We start from the raw sequence: 22,655 nt of genomic DNA, 5'->3' as shown, positions 1-22,655 counted from the left end.
TGACTTGAAGGACAGCAGGCTGCCAGATCAAGTCACAACAGTTCCATAAAATAAATACACGTAGGCATCATTCTCCATGACGTTCATGGATCTAGTGAGTGTGTAACTGTTGGCACATGCTAGCATGCTAGTATCACTGTTGCCTCCAGTGCAGTAGGAGAAGAAAGGCTTCTACTAGGGGTAGTGTTTAAGGAAGCAGTAATGTTAACAATAGACTGAAAAAACACAGAAGTCTAAGCTGGATAAAATTTCAGCAAAGGGAAGGTATTTTCAAGGCGGGGGGGGGGGAGAAGGAAATGAGGATTTAGGAGTGAAAGTCAATCAAGAAAGTTTATAAAGCATCCCAAATAGTTAACACTATATTTCAGGATATGTTTGGATTATGCAAAACATGCAGTCTTCTCCCTCATGTTTACCTTGTAGTTTGCTTTCCTAGGCAACCATGGTATCTCCATCCAGAAAAAGAAAAAAAAAATAATAAAAAAAGGTATTGGAAGGAATTTAAAAATTAATCCAGGCGAGATTTTTGATTTGACCCTTGCTAGGGAAGCTGCTTACTGGCATTTAAAATGCTGGTAATACCTCACAGAAATGTAGGTGCCATCAGATGCTAAAGTTAAAACAGGCACCCAAACTTTGGTTTCTTGTAAATATCAACAGTGTGAACCATGCCTTCCATTTTAATTCTTATTTCTCTTTTGTTATACACTTTATTTTTAAATTTTAGCGAATGTATGATTTTCTGTTTAAAACATTCTCATGTACGCTGAAGGAGAGCCATTATTTGAGATGGCATAACCAGCTAGGTGCAACCAAAAAAAGGTAATGAGGTCTGTATATATCATTTGGAAGTAAGAAATAAAATAACATACATGTGCATCACTGGAATGAGGGTATTTCTTTTTAGGAGAATCCCACCTGTCACTTGACAATCAAGTCAGGTGCCTTCTTGCTGTCTGGGGACCAGATATCTCACATACTTAGCTACATGTTAGCCCAATCATGAAATAGTTGTACCCTTCCCTGTCCTGCTGCAGGGACCCTATATTCATTAGAAGGGTGCTGCAGACATCCTAAACTACAATATCTAAATCAGACAGAACCTGTCTCTCAGAGTCCTATGCCTCTTTGAGCACCTTAGATTATGATCATAGATTTCTCTATGGCTACAATCCCACCCTCTCCAACTCCAGGCCCATTCCATCCCAGTTCAGCCTGCCAAGATGGCTGACAGGGCTGCCAAGCATTGCTAAAGCCATAACCATAGCTACATTCTGCTGTGTTCATCAACACGTTTCACACGTGACATTGCACAGCCATCCATTCATTTGGGCTGAATTCAAACCAGCAGCCTAGCATTTAAAAGCCTTTTTTCCTGTTACATGCATAACCTTCAGAAAAATAAGGATAAAACAGAGGAAGTACTAGTGACGTTAATTATTGTTCTTCCTCCCCTCTATGCATATCCACAATGAAGCAATAATAAAAAACTCTGTCTTTCTAAAACTTACTGAATATAGTTATTTGCGCTTTCTTAATGACTCATTGAATCTCTTCTTTTAACAGACTGATAAATGATTATTTTTATTTCCCTCACCTAGTTACCATCCTGAATGCTGAGGAATGATTATAAAATAGATATCCTATTGTGAAGTCTAACATGCTAGCATTTTGGATACTTGCAGAAAAAAAGGTCCTGTATTAACTGATCATCAGATATGTCACCAGACTTCTAAGGTTTTATGAACGTTCATCAGAGTAATAAATAAATCTTATCATGAGATCACAGATATTGTTGCCAACAGTGATGCTCTAAAAATCAATTGATCACATCAGAAGATAACAAACCAGGTGAATTTTACTGGCTTATTTCTCAAACAGTATATAGCAATCTGCATTACTAAAAGATTTTTTTCCTTAATTAGAGTTCACTTAGAAACAGAAGACTTTAGGTTTTGCTTCAATAATATTGTGGCCTGGTTTTGTACTGGTATATAATGAGAAGTTAGAAACTTTAGATAACCTATTCATCATTTACTATTTCATTCTCCCAAACACAAACAAAATGAATGTTTGAATTCCAGTTCAGTAAAGAGTTTCCAATTTCTCCAGGAAGATGACATTTGTGGAGACACGTCACAGACTTAATGCTGAACTCCTATGTTAGCTTTTGGTTACTCAGAAAACTTAAATTCCACCCCTAAATTTGACCAAGACTTCCTGTGCAGCTTCAGGCTATCACTTTACCAAGAACTTTGCAAAACTTTGAGCATAACAGTATTTTTTTGACAACTTACCATTGAATTCAGAGGTATTACTCAGATGAAACGTTTGCTTTGGGCTGTGATTTCCTTTTGTTTCAGCTCCCCCATCCGTAAAATGGGTATAACCCTTTTGTTATCTTTTGTGTTGTATTTTTAGATTGTGAACTATTCCGAGGAGAAACTCACTCTTTTTTATTGAATAAGTATTCAGGAGTTTAGTAAAATGGGGCCTCTAAACTTGGCAGATTTGAGGCATTTCTTGGTACCACCAATGATTTGCACTGAAGTTTGCATATAGACTGCAGCATCCTGTTAGAATAATTTTGATCTTGTCGCCATTACCCCTCAAACAATCAGGTAAATCTTGCAGTGAAGACTGAGGGTATTTCTGCTAACAATGCACATGTGTAAGCAGAATTAGGGATCAAAGTATCCACTTCCAGGATAGAATTTATCTAGAAGTACAACATAAATTTTCTTGAAGCATTTGTTACCTGGGAATTAAATGTGTTAGGTCAAAATACAGGTACAGTTATTAGTTAACTCTTTATATAGTACTAAAGTTAGTCAGGTTCTGTTACATAATGTGCATTCTAGTTTAAAAAACAGAAATAGGTTTCCTAATAAATACTTAATTAATAAATGCTTCAAATGTACTTTGAAATTGAATCACAAAATTTCAGCCTCACTTGTACTTTAAACAGTATTTTCTGGAGCATACATAGATACAGCCATACATAGATATAGATGTTGCCATCTTTTCTCCATCTTCAAAAGATAACTAAAATAATTTCATAATTGAAATACTGTTTTTTCCTGAATTGTAAGAATGGGGAGTAAAGAGTGGAAGAAGTATCATGAAGAAATTGTAAGACATTTATTAATAAAGTTGTGGGTTTTTTTTCTTAGAGAAGCTGTTTCTTTTTTGTTTTGTTTGTTTTTGTTTTTTACTTAATGTAAAAGAGCATGGAGTAAAAGCCTAAATTCTATTTCCATATACTAAGAAGGTGATTTTGCTCTGTTTTCATTTTCCTCTGAAAAACAAATAGAGAAGACTTGCCTGAAGAACAAAATCAGTCTCTGTGGTTAAGAACACATCAACCTCTAGGTTTTAAATATAGTTATGCAAGTTATGATGACCTAATTAAGTAAAGTCTCTTAGGTAATCCCAGGTAGTTCCCAAATTAGCATTTTTGCAGAGGGTATATAATAACAGCACTTTCCATCCAAATTCCTTTTTAAGTGATTTAAAGGTAGCTTGGCTTTCAGAAATGAGAAGAACAGGAGGAGGAGAAAAAGGAGGAGGGGGGAAAGGAGGAAGCGAAGGAGGAGGATGCACCTCTTGTGCAACAGCCAGACAGTTTACAGGTGGAATGCCAATCCACCAAAAGGACCAGAGACACCCAGGTCCTGTAGCCTGCACTTGTCTATAGGGTCTTAGAGGACCCTGCTTCAGTCACATATAGTGCAGGGCTGCAGGACTATCAGCTGTCATAGCATGGTGAGAGGCTCTCATTCATATTGCTTAGTGTCTCAAATTTAACTCAGAAAAACCTACTCTCCCCAAATTTTTGCTGCTCCCAGAATCAGATTTTATGTCCTAGTGAAGTTTCACACAACTTTCCTGGCACCGTGAAAATGTTTCCTGTGGAAATTGTTTGTTGATATCAACACAATTCCCTGTCTTAGATAATTTTGGTTCAGGGAAAAACTTTCAAACTTGAGTGTCTGCTGCGTAGACTCTTTACACATGGACCAAGTAAGGCATGTCCAAGGTCATACTAGAGTAAATGGAAAGTTGCCAGAGATTAGGATGCAATGGATTAACTCTTACAGAAAATAGTGCTGTGTTGAACTAAAATATTCTAGAATATAGTATATTTTAGTTTACATAGTACTATTTTAATTCAATATTCCATTATATTTTAATTCTGTATATTACTAAGAACTACTGTATTACTTTATAGTAATAGGAAACCACAGAAGTGTTCTTGTGTTTTGTTTTGTTTTGAAAATGTATTGTCTTGCAGTCCTACCACAAAGCATCTTTTTTTTTTTTTTTTTTTGATATGTCACTGTATAGGACTGCTTTTCCAATTAAAAGAAGGATTAGCTTAATAATTTTGAGTATATAGAAATGATTATACTAAAGTAAGGCAAAAGGTCATTAAGTTGTGGAAATGAGATTTATGCCAGGTTATTCAGTTATGCCAGGTTACTCAGTTATGCATATTGACTATGGAATTCAGAATTGTTCCTTGAAGGGTCACTAACCCTACTGGAAGGAGTTCTGGTTCCTTCATCACCTCCAGAACTCATCCTCCTTCAGTCCCACCCTATTCCTATATCCTCATCTCTTCCTCTTCACACAGAGGCCAAAATCAGTGAAACAGGCCAGACTGAATAGGCAAGAGTACAGCTTGAAGCTGGAATATATGAATATATATCCACACCTTTTTTCTCACTGTCCAAGCTGCATTCTGTAATCTGTCTTGAGCTTCAGATTTAATTCCGAGCTGATAAGGCACAAAGTGTGTTCTTAGCCTTCTTCGGAAACACTGACTGCATTTACACTATCCTGCAAGATGACATTTTCAGGCACTGCTTGAGCCGCAATCCTGAAACAGCGCCATGCTGCTAATATGTATACCTCACTAGGCCATGGGAGAAAGCATGCGGCTGTCACCTCTCTAAAAATGCCGTGGCAGAACCAGGGCACCCTTCTCTTCTCGTTTACAGGGCTGGCCATGCTGTCACATCACTTACTGGAGACCTTCCAGGAGGAAGGGCGTGTTACACAAAAACTCCACAAGAAATTCCACATTTAGAAGAACTATGAGTGTGTCTGCAACCAAACCAAAGCATCCCTCACCAACAGCAATAAATGACATTTGTTCAGCCCAGAGCAGAGCAGGCTGAGGGAAGGCCTCATGGCGGCCTGCAGCTCCCTCACGAGGGGAGCGGAGGGGCAGGTGCTGAGCTCTGCTCTCTGGGGACAGTGACAGGACCCGAGGGAACGAGGAAACGGCATAGAGCTGGGACTGTGGAGGGTCAGACTGGGTGTTAGGGCCAGTGTTAGTGTTCTGCACCCAGAGGGTGGTCAGGCACTGGGACAGGCTCCCCAGGGAAGTGGTCACGGCACCGAGCCTGCTGCAGTTCAAGAACCATTTGGAAAATGCTCTCAGACATATGGTTTAATTTTTAGGTAGCCTGTCTGGAGCCAGGAGTTGGACTTGACAATCGTTATGGGTCCCTCCCAATTCAGGATATTCTGTGATTCTATGATTCTATAAAATGTTCTTCAAAGCAGAGCAGTTCACTACAGGATCCAACTCCACATGCATACATTGCACATATCCACACAGTCCTTTCCATTTTCGGAGGCTATTCCCCTCAGCTGCTGGCTAACTCACACTTTAGTGGTGCCATCCAACTGCTGACTTCACAATTAGCTGTATGAACCAAAACTGCCCCATATCTAAACTTCAGCAGCAAAGACACATCAATTTTGAACAGGTGGTAGCAGGATGAGCAAGTCAGCATGAGAAAACAGATAGGTTCATCTACAAAGAAACCTAATCTTGGTTAGAAAACATGTCTTGGTTCTGCTTTCCAGATCAGGTTCTTCTTAGGCACACAGAAGTATCATATGGAGTAATATATCTACACATTTCTTGAACTAAAAACAGAACAGAACTCCATGATTATTTCCTAGACAGGTAAGCCAGCCCTACCTTCTTCCCACCTTCAAATCCAATAAAGGATTCCTTATAAAGAACAGGCGGCTAAACCACCTTCTGGGATCAAATGTTAGTGACTCCCTTTCCAAACGCCTATGGCCCTCGTTCCTTCAGAATCATGCTGTCGAGTGCACTTACACAGAAGAAAAAGGAGGAGTCTGTGGCCCATGTCTCTATTGTTAGATAATGCCTTTAACAATGGGGGCATGCTAAGTCCTGACAAATATTTGTAGTCCTCAGAAGAAAGCAGGAACTGTGTTCTTTCTGCTTGGAGTCAGTGGTTCAGACAGGTGCATAAGCTGATTGTACTGAATACAGTGAACAGACGTAAAAAAAGTCCTTGGCGAGCCTCCAAAGCTAACTTCAGAACAGAGCCAAGAATTCAAGTGTCGGAAAGACATGTCTGGCAGGGTTGGATGCAAGGGATGTATCTCTAATAGTCGTATGTGATGTACTGGAGGGCTTGGGGGTGGGAGGGGGTTTGCTCTGTTATGTTGAAGCAATTGCTCTGTGTCTTATCAGACACCTCAGACTTTACTTCGATGCAGAGAGCTACAGCCTTCTCTAGTTGGGCTCAGTGTCACTTAGCATCAAATGCTGTCAAATACCCAGTAAAAATATGACACTTTTAGCCTGTTGACAGTTAACTTCCTTGGAGAGTTCACAGAATCACAGAATTCCAGTTAGAGATAATTTTTTGTTGGTTTGTTTTTTTTTTGTTGTTGTTGTTTTTCACTCTACATGGAGACCTGGGCAGCCAAGACCTGGCTCCCTCCTTGGTTCAGAAATTCCAAAACTGTCTGGAGGTTTTGGGAGGAGACAGTCACTGTTCAGTGGAAGGCTTTTAGGTGATCACAGGAAACAGTGTAGAAGGCTGACATTTTGTGAGGCCCAGGGGTGTTTCTTACCAAAGTGCCTTCGATCCAAGTGCTCTGATACATTAGTAAATGTCAGGTATTTACACATACTGGGCAGTGGAGAGCTGTTGCAGGATGTGAGTAATCTAACTCAGAAAGAGCTGCAGCAGCTTGCTATAGGGGGTACACGCAAGATCAGTTTGGATGCCACTTGAGCAGCACTGTAAGGCTGAAGAGAGGGTGTTCCAGACTGAGGTGCTCTTACCATAAGGAGCAATCTAGCATGAATGTAGATGTGTCTGTAATAAATAGTCATTGCAAATTGACAGCTCCATGGCTTGGGCTTAAAAGTTAGGCAGAGCTCTTGTAACTATCTTTTTCACTATACCCCTAGTTTTATCCCATGTGACAAAGAGAAGAAAACCAAACTTTATGCGTGTTTGAAACCTCAGTATTAACTTGTGCATCTCGGCAAAGATAGAAGGAAACACCCTACATGACAGAATTTTGTGAATTTTGATTGTAACTGTGATTTCATACATGGCAACTTTAACTTGTGTTGTGCTGCCTTTCCCTTTTACCAAGAAGATTATAAAATTCCCTAAGAACCAAACCTTTAGTCCAGTCCTTTTGTGCAGGCTTACCTCCTCAAAGCTTCCCCCTCAAACATCATTTGAGAACAAATCCTGACTTGTCTAAGTCCAGCTTTCTTTTTCAACAACTCCCTATTTTCACCAGTGGTTTTCAAAGATACCGAAAACCTTGTGATTCTCCTCCTCAAAAGCAATTCCTTGCCGAGTAATTCTCATTCTCAACAATGCTTACTTACCAGATGATTCATAACTTCCGAAAACTTCATGCTGCTCTTTGTTCCTTCCTCTCATCTCAGCGCTGTGTAATGATGCATACGCTCCTGGCATCTGTAAAAACACGGTATCTGCCTAGCACAGCTAGAACCTCCTAGAAACTCAAAGGAGAAAAATGTGTGCAGACATTTTTCTCTGGGCACAGAATTTCTCTGACATGAAACCCAAATAAGCCTCACTTACAGAAGATAAAGAAATCAAAGGAAAGTAGCTGTATTAGCAAAGATAGAAGCAGAGAAATAGTTGCACTGTATTTGGCAAGAGCTGTTATTGAACATGCCAAAGATTATTGCAGTTCTCTGTTAACAGAGTTCCCCATTTCTGACTTCTCACAGGCCTGATCCTGGAATCTGGGATGTGGCCCCTAGGAAGAAATGTAGATAATGCTGCCCACAATACAGACAGATTTACAGAAATTTCATTCCATCAACAGAGTGTTTGCTCCTGTCTTTCCACTAAACTGTTAAATCAGACAACCAAAACCTGGAGCAAAACATCTCAGGCAGCTTGTCTTTATGTGAACAAGTGCATAAAAATACACCTTGATCACTGACTCCTCACTAGTGGTGAGTGTGCTCGTGGGTGTTTTGCTAGGATTTTGTGCAAGTATATCCTTCATACTGGCTGCTGTATAAGTATTTCCCTAGTGAATGTGAGAGAATTTGTCTTCCTAACCTCGAAGCAGAACTGTGTTATCCACTAGTGGGGTTAACCTGGGTCTTCATACGGTAAGTGTGATCAGGTTAGGAAGACAAAGCCAGTGTGTGTGAGTTCAAGGCACATATACATCTTTGTAAGATATGCTGATGTGCACGCATACAGAAAATAGGAAAAAAAAAAAACTGACTCAAGACCTATTTCCTGTGGGTTATACGGGCAGAAAAGATATTTCATTCTGATTGTTAAATACTTCCATGTCAAACAGATGCTATCATCATGAGGGTAGAAGGTAAATAGATTAAGGTAATTAAGCAAAGCATACCTCAAAACATAGCTCTTAGGAAAGGAAATAAAAAGTTAGATAGATAGATAGATTGATAGATAAATAGATAGATATGTAAGGTAAGTTAGTTTTCAGTCCCTCAGACTTTCCTCAGAGATTATTTATATCCTTTTTACCCTTTGCAAAGCTGAAGACATAAAGTGACTGAACCAAATCAGTAAGGAGTCCCAAGAATTATCAAAAACTACAGTAACTTTTTAACTTCAACTAGTAAGTGAGTTACGGTAAATCTCTACAGAAGTCAGTGAATTTTTGAGTAACACCCCCTTCCCCAGCATTTTAGCAATACCGGCTAGTCTGACATCCCAATGCAATTTTACTGTAAAGTCTTATTTTTGTTTTAATCTTAATATTTTTATTATGCTATTTTTCAGGTCCTGATTATATCAAACAAAAATTTCAAGAAGGAATGGAGGTGAAAGAAAAAACTGAAGAAAAAGTTCAGGAAAAACCAACTACCCCAAAAGAATCACCTCACTTTTATCGAAAAGGTACTACACCCCCTCGAACCCCAGAGGCAAGTCCGAGGCATAGTCCTCCTCTTCCTTCTGAGCCTTCTCCTTCAAAACATCTGAAAAGGCAAAGCTCCACTTCTGGGGCAAGACTCAATCAAGAAAAAAAGCTTTTAGCCACTGAGAATATAACACCCACAGTTAACAAGCCTTTATATTCAAAAGCACCAGTGAAGGAGGAGATAGCTGTAAAACACCAGTCAAAGTTTTCGGCCCATCACAATCCCATCAGCACAGAGAATGGGGAGCTGCATGGTCACTACCATGGCTATTATGTAAAAATGAATCCAACAGTGCTTCCACAGGAGCTCAGGGAAGAAGATGATGAATATGTCAACCCATTACCATCAACACTTGCACGGATACCACCCTCACAGAAACCAAGTCCTGCTAGATCTGGGGGTAAGCCAGATGCCAAAGAAAACAAACCTGATACAAAAGTTAAGAAACCAGAAATTGCTGCACCAAAGAATCCATCTAATAATGAGTCATCTTCAGCAGTGGAAAAAGAAGTAGCAAACAGCTCGGTAAGTACTATAGGAAAGCTTTTCACCTTCACTGCCTTTTCCGTCTTAGTGCTGAGCTTTTCAACCTAAAGACAGGAAAGGCTCAGACTTCTGTTAAGTTATTATTGGGATACAGTCTGCTACCTAGAACCCTCTACACCCAAATGGAGTGGGGAACACTCGTTCCAGACCTTAATAATATTCTTTTCGAAAATTGGGAAAGGACAGTTGATAGCCAGATAGTGACAGACTTTTGAAATACAAATTTCTATTGCATCCATAAACACAAGAGTATTGTATATTCTTTAAGAGTACGTTAGTGTGTATGTTTGTTTATGTGTTTCGTGTGTGTGTGTGCATACATATTTGCAAATATACATATAAATATCTTTCTGTGTTTTTTCTTCAAAGCAATGTTTGTTGTGCCTCAGTGGATAATTGGGCAGCACTAGAAGTTGCACAGCTAGGCTGTTGCCATGATATAGAATTACTGCACATTCTGTAGCTTCTTCCAAAAATCTTGTTAAAAACAAAATTCAGCAATTTTTCCCCATCAGTTTTTAAAGTGCCTAAGGAACTGATGACCGTCATCAGGAGCTGTATAATTTACAGCTACCCTTACAGTACATTTCAATGTAATTAGTATCAACACAGGGGAAATGTTCACATGCTTAAAGAAAGGTAATTTTGAAAAGCAGGAAAACCTCGTCATGACAAATTATTTGGCATTCAATTAAATTTATGCAGTATATTGTAGTCTAGCCAGCATGTGTTGCATTTTTGGAACTTCAGGTCAAAGAACATCAAAGGCAAAAAAGCAGTCAGAAGTCTGTATGGGCTCCAGAGATGACAGACATATTTAAGGAAAAGTCCATTGAGAATTATTAGTACAAGGATACCACCTCAAGGACTTTGGAATTTCTTGAGCAACAAGTTGTTGGAGACTGGAGGGTATTTGGGAAGAAGTATCCCTGTACACACTTGCTCTGATCTCATTCTCTAAAGGTCTGCTTTTGACTACTGTTGGGGGAAGGATGCTCCCGTTCAGTCTGACCTAGTCCAGACATTCTCCTATCTTCATTTTCCTCTCTGTGTTGATTGTAGTCTCTGAAAAAAGGCAATTGTGCATCTAAATATGTATTGTTTTAAAATGCATACTTCTAACAATGCTTGGGTTTTAGTGTGAAATGAAAAATCTAGCTTTCTCTATCAGGAAATGGAGAAAGAAATTTAAAACTAAAATATTAAAGATATCAAATCAAAAACTAAAATATTCAGATCACTATGAATCTGAATGTTGTTTAGGAATAACAGAATTATTGATAGTTATGCTGAAAAAGAGAAATAACTAATAAGCATTTCTATTCTGCGTTTAAAAAAAAAAAAAAAAGAGATTTTTGAATTCAGAACCTCTGATGGTAATAAAATTATTGCTGCCCAAGAGAAACTTGGGAATATGTTAGTTTTAGATCCTGAAGTTAACATCTAGCAAATGAGGAGGTCTAAATAATTGTGATAATTTTTTAATAAGCATTATTTGTCTGAATCATTTTTGGTACTCCAGTAGAAAAATAACTGTCATTATTAAAACAGGATAAACAGAATGACCCAATTAATGAGATCCTGCTAGTCTAACACAGAGCTCAGGCAAAACAGTTGAATGACACCAAACTTCATTAATAAATAATTTCAAAAATGAATGGTAAAGGAATTTCCAGCCAACATGCATTGTAAAAGATCTTGTCAGATAAGCTTGTCATCTTCAAGTGGCAGAGGAATGATACCCTCAGTCAAGAAGGTCACTTGATTTGCTTTTACACAGTTATTTATTATGACAAGGAAGCCACAGTAATGCAAAGACTAAATGTCACATTAAAATCATTTTTAAAAGACTGACTGAGGATTTTCAAAAAGTAATTGGAAAAAAACCAGGAATTTGGTAATTCGGTATTATGCTGGTGAGGTCATTCTTGGATTAATTCTGCTGCACTGCTTTATTAACATGCTTAATAATGACATGGAAGAGAACATAAATGTTCTCTTAAAAAACATACGTTGCCCATAAAGTTTGCAGAAGACACAGAGACTAGGAAGCTGATAAATAATGTAGACAACAGATAACCAGTACAAACTGATCCAAGTCACCATATAGAGAAGATGCAGGTATAATTATCTATCTGTAGTACAGCAAAATACAAGATTGTGTGTTGAAAGACAGTTGATAAAGCCTGGCCATGCAGCAGGGGAACTGGAAAAGGCTGGTAGATCAGGAGCAAGAGAGGCAACTGAGGATGAGCTCCAAGTCTGCTGTTGATGAGAAGCGTTAGTATAATCCTTAGATTTATCTACAGGAAAGATTAAGCAAGAGTACATGGGAGACTATTTTATCTGTTTTTGGCACTGGTGCAACCACTTCTGGAACAAAATACAGTGTCCATAAATCAGAGATTTAAAATGTAAAAACCTTAAGGGAAAGACCTGTGAAGAGCTTCAAGAGTAATTAAAATGTGTTACAATGAAGGATGCAGATATTCAAGGTAGAAAATCTGTTTGACACATTAAATCACACTTTGTAAGTCCACTTCATAAAATAGTTTCCCAAGCTAATATGCAATTGTATAAGAACAAGCAGGTGAAAGTTGAAGCTGGACAGATTTAGATTTAAAGTCTTAATTTAAGTCACTATTAATGAGATTAATTACATGTAACATCAGTTTTCATTAGTGATCACTGAATAGTTCAATAATGAGCATTTTGCCAAGATGACATCCTATAGTTTAGCAGGAAGCTTATATTCTGTTTTATGCAGGTCGAACTAGATGTTCACAGTGGTTTTGTAATCTGCAAATCTGTATTACAGCTGATGTCAGCCCTTTAACCTTTCAAATCTCACAGATATGACTCCTATCTAGGGTAACACAAAGCTGTCAGGCTCGTAAATGTCGAGTGAGCACACACACAATTTCAGCCCGAAATTTTTCGTTCAGCTCTGGTGAAAATAAGTGGCTAGAAATAGTCCTTATTTTTCTTACATTTTCTTAAATTGCATCCAGACCAAATCATGGTTTGGAGCTGAGGGAGTCTTCAAATTAAGAAACCGAGCAAGACACCTAAACTGCTGTTTATTGACCTTATAGACCAATTAGGATAAGGACTGTGAACTTATAGCCTATTACCAGGAAAGGTGGAAGAGTAATCAGATATTGTACATTAGCTACTGTTTGTTTACTGGTATTATAGGTCATCTAGGATCTGTCCCTCTGCTTCATTTGGAGCACACTAAACGCATTACTCTTACTCCCAGCATGTCAATAAGGAGAGAAGGTAGAGCTGAGGAACTCATTTTTAATATAACAACATTTTGAAGGATATGTAGAAAGTTTATTTTTCAAAGATATCTTCCACTTGTGTCTATACATTTGCCCCTATAGAATGAATTTCCTAAAAGTGAACAATTGCTGAGGAAAAAACAGATTAGTGTACTTCTCTTTATCCCAAGCAGTTCTGAATGTTAAGAGACTTTAGAATTCTAGGGCTGCATTAGAGAATTGTTTTATTTGGAATTGCAATTGCTCTACATTCATCCAGACAAATAATTTTGCTGTGATTTGAAAGCACATCTGCATTAGATCCTCCATAAAATTTTAAAAATATCTTTGTTAGGAAATTTAGTAAGAAAACAAACTCCCACTCCCGTGAAAAGACAATGAGAAAACACGGTTTGGGTATAAAATATTAATATATAACATTCATTGAGCACTTTCATTAGATTATCTGAAAGTGTTCAATAAAATTGTGCTGTGCTTTTTCTGGCTTTCCAGTGAGACTGCATTAAAAACATAGATATAGGACATACAATTTTCAGTTCTTCCTTCCATGTCTACAAATAAAAGCCATTTCTCACATCTGAGTGAAACACAGACCTTTAAGATATCCATATGCATTAATTTGGATTAAGAACATTAAACAACTTTATTTACAGAGAAGTTTGTGACACCTATTTTAATAAAATTCATGGATCATATTTTCTGTGAATCTGTTATATCCTTAAGAATGTTATTGGAAATTATCTGTGCAATAAATTTGTTACAGCAACAGTATTGATTCTCTTAGTATCTCCATTTCTGGCATTATACTTGAAAAATGTCAGCACATACTTATGCCCACACTGCACTTAAAGTATGTAAATGTATTTCTTTACATTCTTATTTTCTAATGTTCAAAATTAAAGTTTAGAATCATTCCAGAGCTTGTAAGAAAGAGCCATAGGACTCTGACACAGTTTTGTCAAGGTGAAAACATGCATAAAAACACTGTGCCAAAGTCCCTGTTCATCAACTGCTCCAAAATAGTTGCCTGGTTGTAAACATTTATCCTATTAAATGGGGGGTATATCACCCTTTTTTCACTGAGCATTAGGAACCTTCGGGTTATGTTATATAAAGAATGCAGTATAAAGAGTGCACAGACATTTAACCACAAACCAGTATTAACTGTTGTTCTAATTGCACATTCGCAGTCTCTAGCCCCAGTATCAACTTGCATGCTGCTGTCGCACTTTGAATGTGAGGTGATTTGAGATTGTCTTGGATTTGGATAAAAAATAGGACTGAATTGCAAAAAATACCATTGTAGCGTATATTTATGAGTACACATTTGATTTGTCTGACATGTCCCTGTGTTGCCCTAGGAGAGGGAGAAACACAGACACTGGTGTTCTATGATACTGCCAGGGTTTTTTGGTTTTGTTTTGTAGGTCAAGATTTGTAAGCCACATGGACTGTTTAGCCTGCTTTTTACCTCTCTCTAAAATCATTGCATTTATCTGAATGTTACCTACTGTGTTTCTACTTCCATCTCTTCGTTCACTTAACATCCAGTTAGTAAGGGAAATAGCTAACATGACGTTAGAAAAATAGACCAGTATTTGCCTGATCCTAAAAAAAACTCTGAACAAGAACTTTATGCTAAATTTAATTGACATTCCTAATGCAATGGGATTATAATACTAGTCTTAATACTTCCTGGCTCTACATTTCAGGAAAATAACTTTCTTTGCGCCACATTTTAAAACCTAATGTGTGGATATATTTTCAACTGTGTAAGTGGCTGACATACTAAAAGCTAGAAGGGCAGTTTTTAAGCAGGTCTGGACTTTTTTTGCTACAGCTTCTTTATTGCACCTGTGCTAGTCACTCTTGGACTCTTCAGACTAATTTTGGCTTTTGCTATTTTAAGCCCTTGCAGGATACCAAAGTCTTATTTATGGTATTTGTCTTAAAGCATTAAATGTTCATTTCATAAGTGTCTATAGAACAGGTAGTGGGTTACTGAATAATAACCACATACTCTACAAATGTTCTTTGATCATTTTCTAGTGTATCAAGAAACTGCTGTGGGCTCAAAGTCTTAGTTAGGAGAATAGGAAATGAAATGCACAGAGAAGGCTGAAGGAGATGAGATTTCTTTGTCTAAAGTACAGACTCATTAGATTATTATCATAAATAGATTACACATTTTTCTTTGATCTTAATATAAATTCAGCAACCAAGTTCTTAACGTGTCATTTTCTTCTGTCTTTGTAGGTGAGATCTCTTGATTCAGAATGAGAGATCTCTTGATTCAGACCATACCCCTTATTTTTTTAACCTAATTTATCTCATGTTACTGTAATGAGATTATTAAACCTGTCTAACCTGATAGATGCATTTGTAGAGAAGTTCCCTCTTCCTCCTCCAACCTTAATTCTGTAAGACTGTGCACTAATGATACCGAGTTGCTGTTTGAGCTGTAGTTCCAACTTGCCATTCAGCCAAAATCTGTCTTGCAGCTATCAGGATGCTGTTTCAGGATATTTTAGGTAATGAATAAGTTCCTGGCTCCTGTCAACTCCCAGTAGGTCTTCAGTAGGAGTAAGTCAACTTGATTTCCATGGATTTTATTTTAAAATATGTAAAGTGTTAGACAGCCAAATTGCAGTACATTTTAATGGCTTTAGGCATTGATCTCCTTCATGGTTAATTGCAATTCCTATGCAATGTAACTGTAAAATTTTTAGGTGGGAGGCCAAACTACAAAGGATCTATGGACTTGATTTTGGTTACACTTAGTCCCTACAGATGCTGAATCCAAATCTGAGTGCAAATCAATAGTGTAATCACACTCCTTGCCGAGTGATATGTATCATTAGCGTGTATGTGTTATTCTAGTTTGTCATATGAGATTCTGGGATGCTTTTTGCAAAAGAAAAAATAATTCACTCTGAGGGTATTGACACCAGCTTTCAAGATTGCAAAACTGAGACATTCTCAGATTAGCTGTGGTTTCAAGTTAAGCATATTTTGTTGTTCAAAGTCTTTCGATATGGCTTTCATGCATAAATCTCACAATTTCCAGACATCACTGGGGACAGTCATCAGTTCTGAATGTATTGGTGGGTACTTGGATTTTCTTCACAGTAGGAAAGTATAGAAGAACCACAGCTATCACAATTGTGACAGTGCCAGAAAGAGAAAGAAGAAATGAAGCTCAAGTTGCACACTACCACAATTAGGCTGCTTACAGTCCTGTGGTAAGAAACATAACCATACCTGGAATCATGCTCTAGTTTTATGCCTGTTCTCTGTCACCAAGCATCTCATATTCTTTGGCGCATAGTGGCTTGCTTCCAGTAGGAAGGAGGGAACACGGTTCCACTTCTGTTCTGTGACCCGATGGTTAAAACATACCACTGGTAAGTGGGAACTTGTTATTCAAAATCCCCTTGAATAGGATGACCCTAAGCCATAGTCTTTGATTTTCTAGTGAATATTTTTGACATTCTGTCATTAAGCAAAAGGCAAATGTTGCTGCTAATACCATTACCCCGTGGTAAAATTTAAAGAGCTTCCTGATGGTCTAAATCACTTCAGCACCTAGTTTCTTGGCATATGTACAGATGTCTCTGAGTAGGTACAAAGGGAACTTCATAACCTGTATGGATAGAAGTGCCGATTGGGGTTAGACTTCCCCAGGATTTAAGCAGTGCTTGACAAAACTTATCTTGTGACTTATTCAAGAACTTAGCAGTCCATATCTGGCCTGCTATCTTTACTACTGTGTAAAAGTGTATTGTGGTAGAAAGTGTTTAATAAGACTATTGCAGGATGAGAGCATGTAGTGACACAAATACTTTTCAGTAGCTTCGCAATTACACTGCTAAAGCAGTTACTTGATCATTCCAGAAATTACATAGCTAATGTTACCGCTGCCATGAAGCATAATGAATTTCTACAAAGCAAGCTTCTTGTGAAAAGTCAAAAAAAATACATAATTTCTAATAAAATGGATTCATTCTTATGGGAGCCAGTGATCCTTAGGTAGATCAGTTTTCTGGAGACATTTTCTGATGGGCTTTCTTGTGTTTTAGGAAAGTATTGTCTGAGTGAGGAGTTTTTCTGTTTCTACTTACACTAAATGTGCACCTTAAAATAGAAACATATACAAATCTCTGTGAAAATATTTTGTATTATACCGAATACTACTTAAGAGAAGAGTGGAAGAATTGAGAATTTCCATCTGTTGAATACATTATTTGAAGTTGTTTATCAGAAAGCATCCATGTTAAAAAAAGGTTTCTAAAACTGGTGAAAAGAATTAAAAACTTTGTTCTTTGCCTTCACAGAAAGACTAAAATTATGTAATAATCAAGAGCTAGTTTTGTAGCCAAGTTTAGCTCTAGCTAGGAAGGGAAGGAGCATTTTGGCTTTTCATCTATTCACTAAATAGGTATATAAGATAAGGATTTATGACCAAGTGTCAAAGTAGATCAAAACTAATGTTTAATTTTGCAGACGGAAAATCTTTTTTTTTTTCATCTGTAATGGAAACATAGCTAGGGATTTTTGGTGGAGTAGTAATAACTTTTTTTTTTCATTTGGTTAACAAAAAAAAAAATATAAGGTATTCTTTTCATACAACACAGCATCATGCAAAAACTCCTGTTTTGAAATGGGTTGGCGTCAGAGAAGGAACCCACTGTACGAATGAGGAACAGTGCTCTGGCTTCAAGTTTGCGTTTTTTATTTTGTTTTATTTTAAGCTGATACCATGTTTGTGTTTATGGGCTTGTTTTAATTTGTTTGTACAGTCAGTTGTCAGACCGTTATTCCCAGTGTGATTGAGAACAACGTAATAATATACTTACCTGTGTTTATCCAGTTAATTTTCACAGAGGTGATATTTAGCTCACTTGAGAACCAAGGGTAATAGCTAAGTTTCAGGAGCAGAGTCTGTACCTTTGATATTTAAGTAATCTTTCAGACCAAAGTCAAAAATGGTAGAAATGATAATGTCAGATCCTGTTGTTGTGCACTGTGTGGAAGGTTGCATTAATTTTGTTATCTTTATTTTATTTTCAGGGCCCTAACTCGGTCATGATTGCCCTGGTAATGCTGTTGAATATTGGTTTAGCCATTCTTTTTGTCCATTTTCTAACTTGATTGGAATTAGGAAAGGTAAGAAAGGTCTTGTTCTCATATGCAATCACCACATCTACCCCACCTCAAATGATAAAGATTGAATTTATTTGCATACTTTTAACGTTCCCTACTTTAATTTTAGCTATGCCTGAATGTGATTCAACATAGTTATTTAATTATGTAACTGTTTTGACCCTTCAGTGAAGTCATGACAACTAGTGGTGTTAGCCCACAGTTCTCTGCAGTTGTGTCATCAGCCTGTTAAATGGCACCAGGCATACTCAGACACAGGGAAGGAGGCTTGGCGTTAGGATGGGCGCAAGAGAGATGAAACTTGGAAAATTCAGCCAGGGGCCCAGATCAGTTACTCTGCTGATGGTTTGTGGCTTTGGGGTCCTCTGAAAGCTGAAGCAAGCAGCCATGTCGGAAAACAAACAAAATAATCTGCTGAAGCAGCCCTGCCGGTGAAGTGCGTTGGCTTCTCCATCTGTTCCAGCAGAGTGTGACTAAACTGGAAATGTACGGAGCTGCACTTTTTGTTGATGGAAGCTAACAGCTGCCTTACTATTTTACCGTCTGATGTTTTTAGTGGGGAGATGGGAAAACGACTGCCAGAGGAATGTGGTCAGAGGATTCTGTTGCTGTGGAAGTGATTCCAGCGTTCACTCCTATCTCATTAGAAGAAATAGTTAGCAGCATCAGTCACCAGTCTTATTCCATTACCTGCTGCTTTTAACATCTCCTGCAGTGTTCTGGGAGATTGAATTTCATTTGCCTGTGCATGATTCTGTTCATTCGTTGTTTATGAAATTTGATGTATAGCCATAACATAGTGTGTAGTCCAACCTGGAGAGCGCTACCAGTTCTGCCTAGCGGCAGAAGCAGAAAAGGAAACCTTTTTCTAATCTGAAGATGCAATTCTTTAATTCATTTTCCTAAACCTGAAGAGTCTTTTTGCTTTAAGGTTTAGGAAGTAATATACCATGACTGCAAAATTTAACACTGTTGATATCTTCCTACAAGTGCTCAAATGCTTATGCCAATAGCAAGCAAATTCTTCTTAGTAAAAAAATTAAGAATCTGAAGTTGATATCAGTACATTCTAAACAGGAGGTGAAATATCAGAATAATCTGAGAAAGACAAGATATGGGGTTTGCATGTTGACTTTTTTTTTTTAATTCTGGTGCTGTGGTAATTGGTGATTTGAATTATTATGTTTCAGCACTGAGGTATTTTGCCAGCAGTTAAAATAAAGTCTTGTCTGAGTGCATATTAATACCAGTGACAGTTAAGCTAGTTAATGCTCACAATAAATTTTCGTAATTATTAAACACTAGATTTGTGTTGAATACATTCAGGTAGAGCATTTAGACATGTTAAGTGATTGTTTATTGATTCGATGCCTTCAGTGTCTTTGAAGTCCATTTATAATTTTACCTCAGCATTTAAAAAGCCTCAATTTTTTTCATTTGGAAAGTTTGTCTTAAGTAGTTTCACAGCCCTTTGTTACAATGATGTGATCATGTTTCTTTTATGTGCCATTATACTGTAATTACTGTACCCTATATTAATCAAAAGCATGCTGATTTACTGAAAATATGTGGTGTGATCATTTGGAAAGTAAATATTTTAATTTCAAAATACAAAAAGCAAAGGGCTTGTATTATGGTTTATTTTATCTCTCTTAGACAATATTTCATACAATATAGTTTTTGAACATGTTTGTAAACTTTGTAAGTGTTTTGCATGGTGTAATGGGCAACATTCTTAAAAGTACATTAGCTATCTTTTGATGCAGCATATTAAAGTAATATAGGTGCAGACTGAATATTGTGCAGCAAAGCAGCTCTAAGCAGGGCAGTAACACCGTGGTGTTTTTTACAGAAGTATGTTGAGAATCCTGTGTTTTCACCAGTGTGGATAAAGAAGAAAGCAGAAAGAGAGCAAATGAAAATAAAACTTGTATATTTATTTTTTAAAGAGTCAAAATTGTGTTTTAAATTTAGGGAAGTAATTTTTAAATAAGAACAAAGTTTTAAAAGTTACTGTTTAAGCCTTGACATAATGGACAAAATGTTCAAACAGTGAAATCACCCCGTCTCCTTACATGGGAGGTAATTTTGTAACTGACATATTTAATTCCTATTAAATGTTTATTTAAAATACTATATGCTCTGGAAATAATGGGTAACAAAGCTGAAATATGAAAATGTTTATAAATTTAAGTAAGCATGTTAGTACCATTTATAAATATGTATGATTTATAAGCTTTTTTAAAACAAAGCTCAAACAAATTGTTGGTATTTTTCTAAAATGTGCACAGCTGTATTTTACATGAAAGGCTATTTATAATTGGTTGTTATACTGTACACTACATTTTGGACAGCACAATGAAGCCTGCCAATGTACTTAATAATGTCATTTTGTCTATTTAAAGTTTCTTGCTGTCAAAGAATGAACTCTTTATCTATGAGTTTATTTATAATTCTTGACCCAAAATGTATAATGTACAGTTTTCACAACTGTATTTGCTCTAATAAAAATAAGTTGGTTATTAATAGAGTTTCAGACTAGTTCTTCCTGTTTAAGAATTACTTTTTGCACTCTCCAGAAACAATTTTTCTAACAAATTCAATAAACAAGAAATGAACCTGGAAAATCAGTGAAGTTGTGGCCCCTTTCAAATCACTGCGAGTTCCTGTTTTCAACAAAACCATTCTAGGAAGTGTTTTAAAATGGAAAAAAAAATGGCAAATTTGCCCATGTGTCTTTTATCTTTTGATACAGAATTTTTGTATGTTTGTAAATGTAGTATCTTAAATTATACTCTCACTACAAAGATGGTTTAATCAGTCTGGTTTCAATCAATGACTCGTCCATTAAGAGCTGTTCTTGTAAGCAGATAACTTTAGACTTCCTTCCTTCTCAGGGTCTTCACAGACTCGAAGTGAAGAAATGTGAACCAATATATGACACAGAGCAAAGTCACTGTTACGATTGTCTTAAAGACATCATATTTGCTGAACTAGTAAATCAGCTCAGAACTAGTAAATCAGCTCAGAATTCTATTTTTGGATTCCTGTTCAGATTACTAGTCAACTGTACTGGAATTCTAATGGTTAGTTGTAAAGGAGGGCAAGTGTTCTTAGCAGTTCCTGTTCAATGGAAATTTATTTGTAGTAATATTTGAAGGAATTGTTGCTGTCTTATTTTCTAAATTCTACCAGCATGAAGTTTAATTTTTAGAATTTCTATTTTCTACATAATAACCTATTCCCTAAGGAAAATTTTGGCTCTTCAAGTAGAGAAAAAGGCATTCTCAAAAATCTTAAACAGATGTCATTGAGCTACATTTTGTGATCTATGCTGATCACTGACATTTCGAGATCCATATCGTATTCTTACTTGTTCAAAAAAGTAAAGTTGAAGTATTTCTTCAGTTCTATGAATATGATAACACATTCAGGCATATGTAAATCTTAAAAACAACAAGCAAAGGATTTGCTGAGAAATAGAAGAAAAAAACATTTCCATAATCAGCTGAGAAATATGGTATCTTTCCCTGCTTATCAGCGTTCATAATTCTTAGAAATCAACATGTACAGAGAAATACAACAATTTTTCTATGGTGTCTGAAAGCAGATGGACAGTTCTTCTCTGAAATGTTTTTACCAGTAGCTTATATCAGTTGTAAATGGTCTTACGTGGGAAAGCGTCTGCTATGCCTAAGGAAAAAAAAAAAAAAAAAAAAAAAAAGCATGGGCATATAATGCTACTTAATGCACCAGGATTTGTTCTGGCATGGAAAATTTTATCCAACTTCAGTGCAAGGAATTTTTTTTTTCCCAGGCAAAGTAGTTTCTCCAGGCAGAGTCATGTGTTTGCCCACTGATGCCATAGGCAGCAAGATCCTACCTTTTAATTTGAGGTCTGCTTTCTTGGGCAATTCCATTTATTTGACTAAACAATGTGTAGAGCGTACACAGGAAAAAAAAAAAAAAAAAAAGCAAATTAATGATTATGAGATCCCAAAAGCTGGGGAAAAAAAAAAAAAAAAGAAAGAAAGAAAAATCACTGCTGTTCCCCTTATCTAGTCCTTTATTTACTTACAAAATTAAAGCAGCAAGGAGTGCGAATACTGTGGAACTTTTTCCATTTGTGTTCCAAAAGGAGATTCTGTTTGAAAGCAGAAATTTCATGACATATTGCTACAAATTGCCTTTCAGGTATGTACATATGGTGAGAAAAATTCATTAATACAATTGAGTGCTGACTCTAAAAGGAGTAAACATCTCTTTGCAAGCATTTGATTAAAAGTCTTGAAATATTTACATAGCTTTTAATAACATATTGTGTAGCCATAAATATCTCTATTAAGATACAGTTATGCAGTATTAAAGGATACTGACAATAACCTGGATGCAATGATAATAGCCTGCAGAAATTC

At 36.8% G+C, this 22,655-nt stretch overlaps 1 protein-coding gene across 5 annotated transcripts in view; it reads left to right on the top strand.

The window, feature by feature from the left end:
• Positions 1-20,762, top strand: part of JPH1 (junctophilin 1) — an 87,374-nt gene extending 66,612 nt beyond the window's left edge. Inside the window, exons 4-6 of one of the 5 annotated variants that reach the window (XM_040546041.1) lie at positions 9,105-9,769; positions 18,148-18,243; positions 20,093-20,762. In XM_040546041.1, coding sequence (XP_040401975.1) covers positions 9,105-9,769; positions 18,148-18,228 — 746 coding nt within the window. In that variant the 3' untranslated portion in view covers positions 18,229-18,243; positions 20,093-20,762. Of the gene's footprint in view, positions 1-9,104; positions 9,770-18,147 lie in introns of all 5 variants that reach the window. The other 4 variants (XM_040546044.1, XM_040546042.1, XM_040546039.1 and 1 more) reach the window with 4 other exon arrangements.
• The last annotated feature ends 1,893 nt before the right edge of the window (positions 20,763-22,655 follow it).

The sequence above is a fragment of the Cygnus olor genome, chromosome 2 (assembly GCF_009769625.2).
Source record: "Cygnus olor isolate bCygOlo1 chromosome 2, bCygOlo1.pri.v2, whole genome shotgun sequence".
NCBI classification, from domain to species: domain Eukaryota; kingdom Metazoa; phylum Chordata; class Aves; order Anseriformes; family Anatidae; genus Cygnus; species Cygnus olor.
The sequence above is the reverse complement of the archived record's forward strand: the minus strand, read 5'-3'. Positions and strand labels throughout refer to the sequence as shown.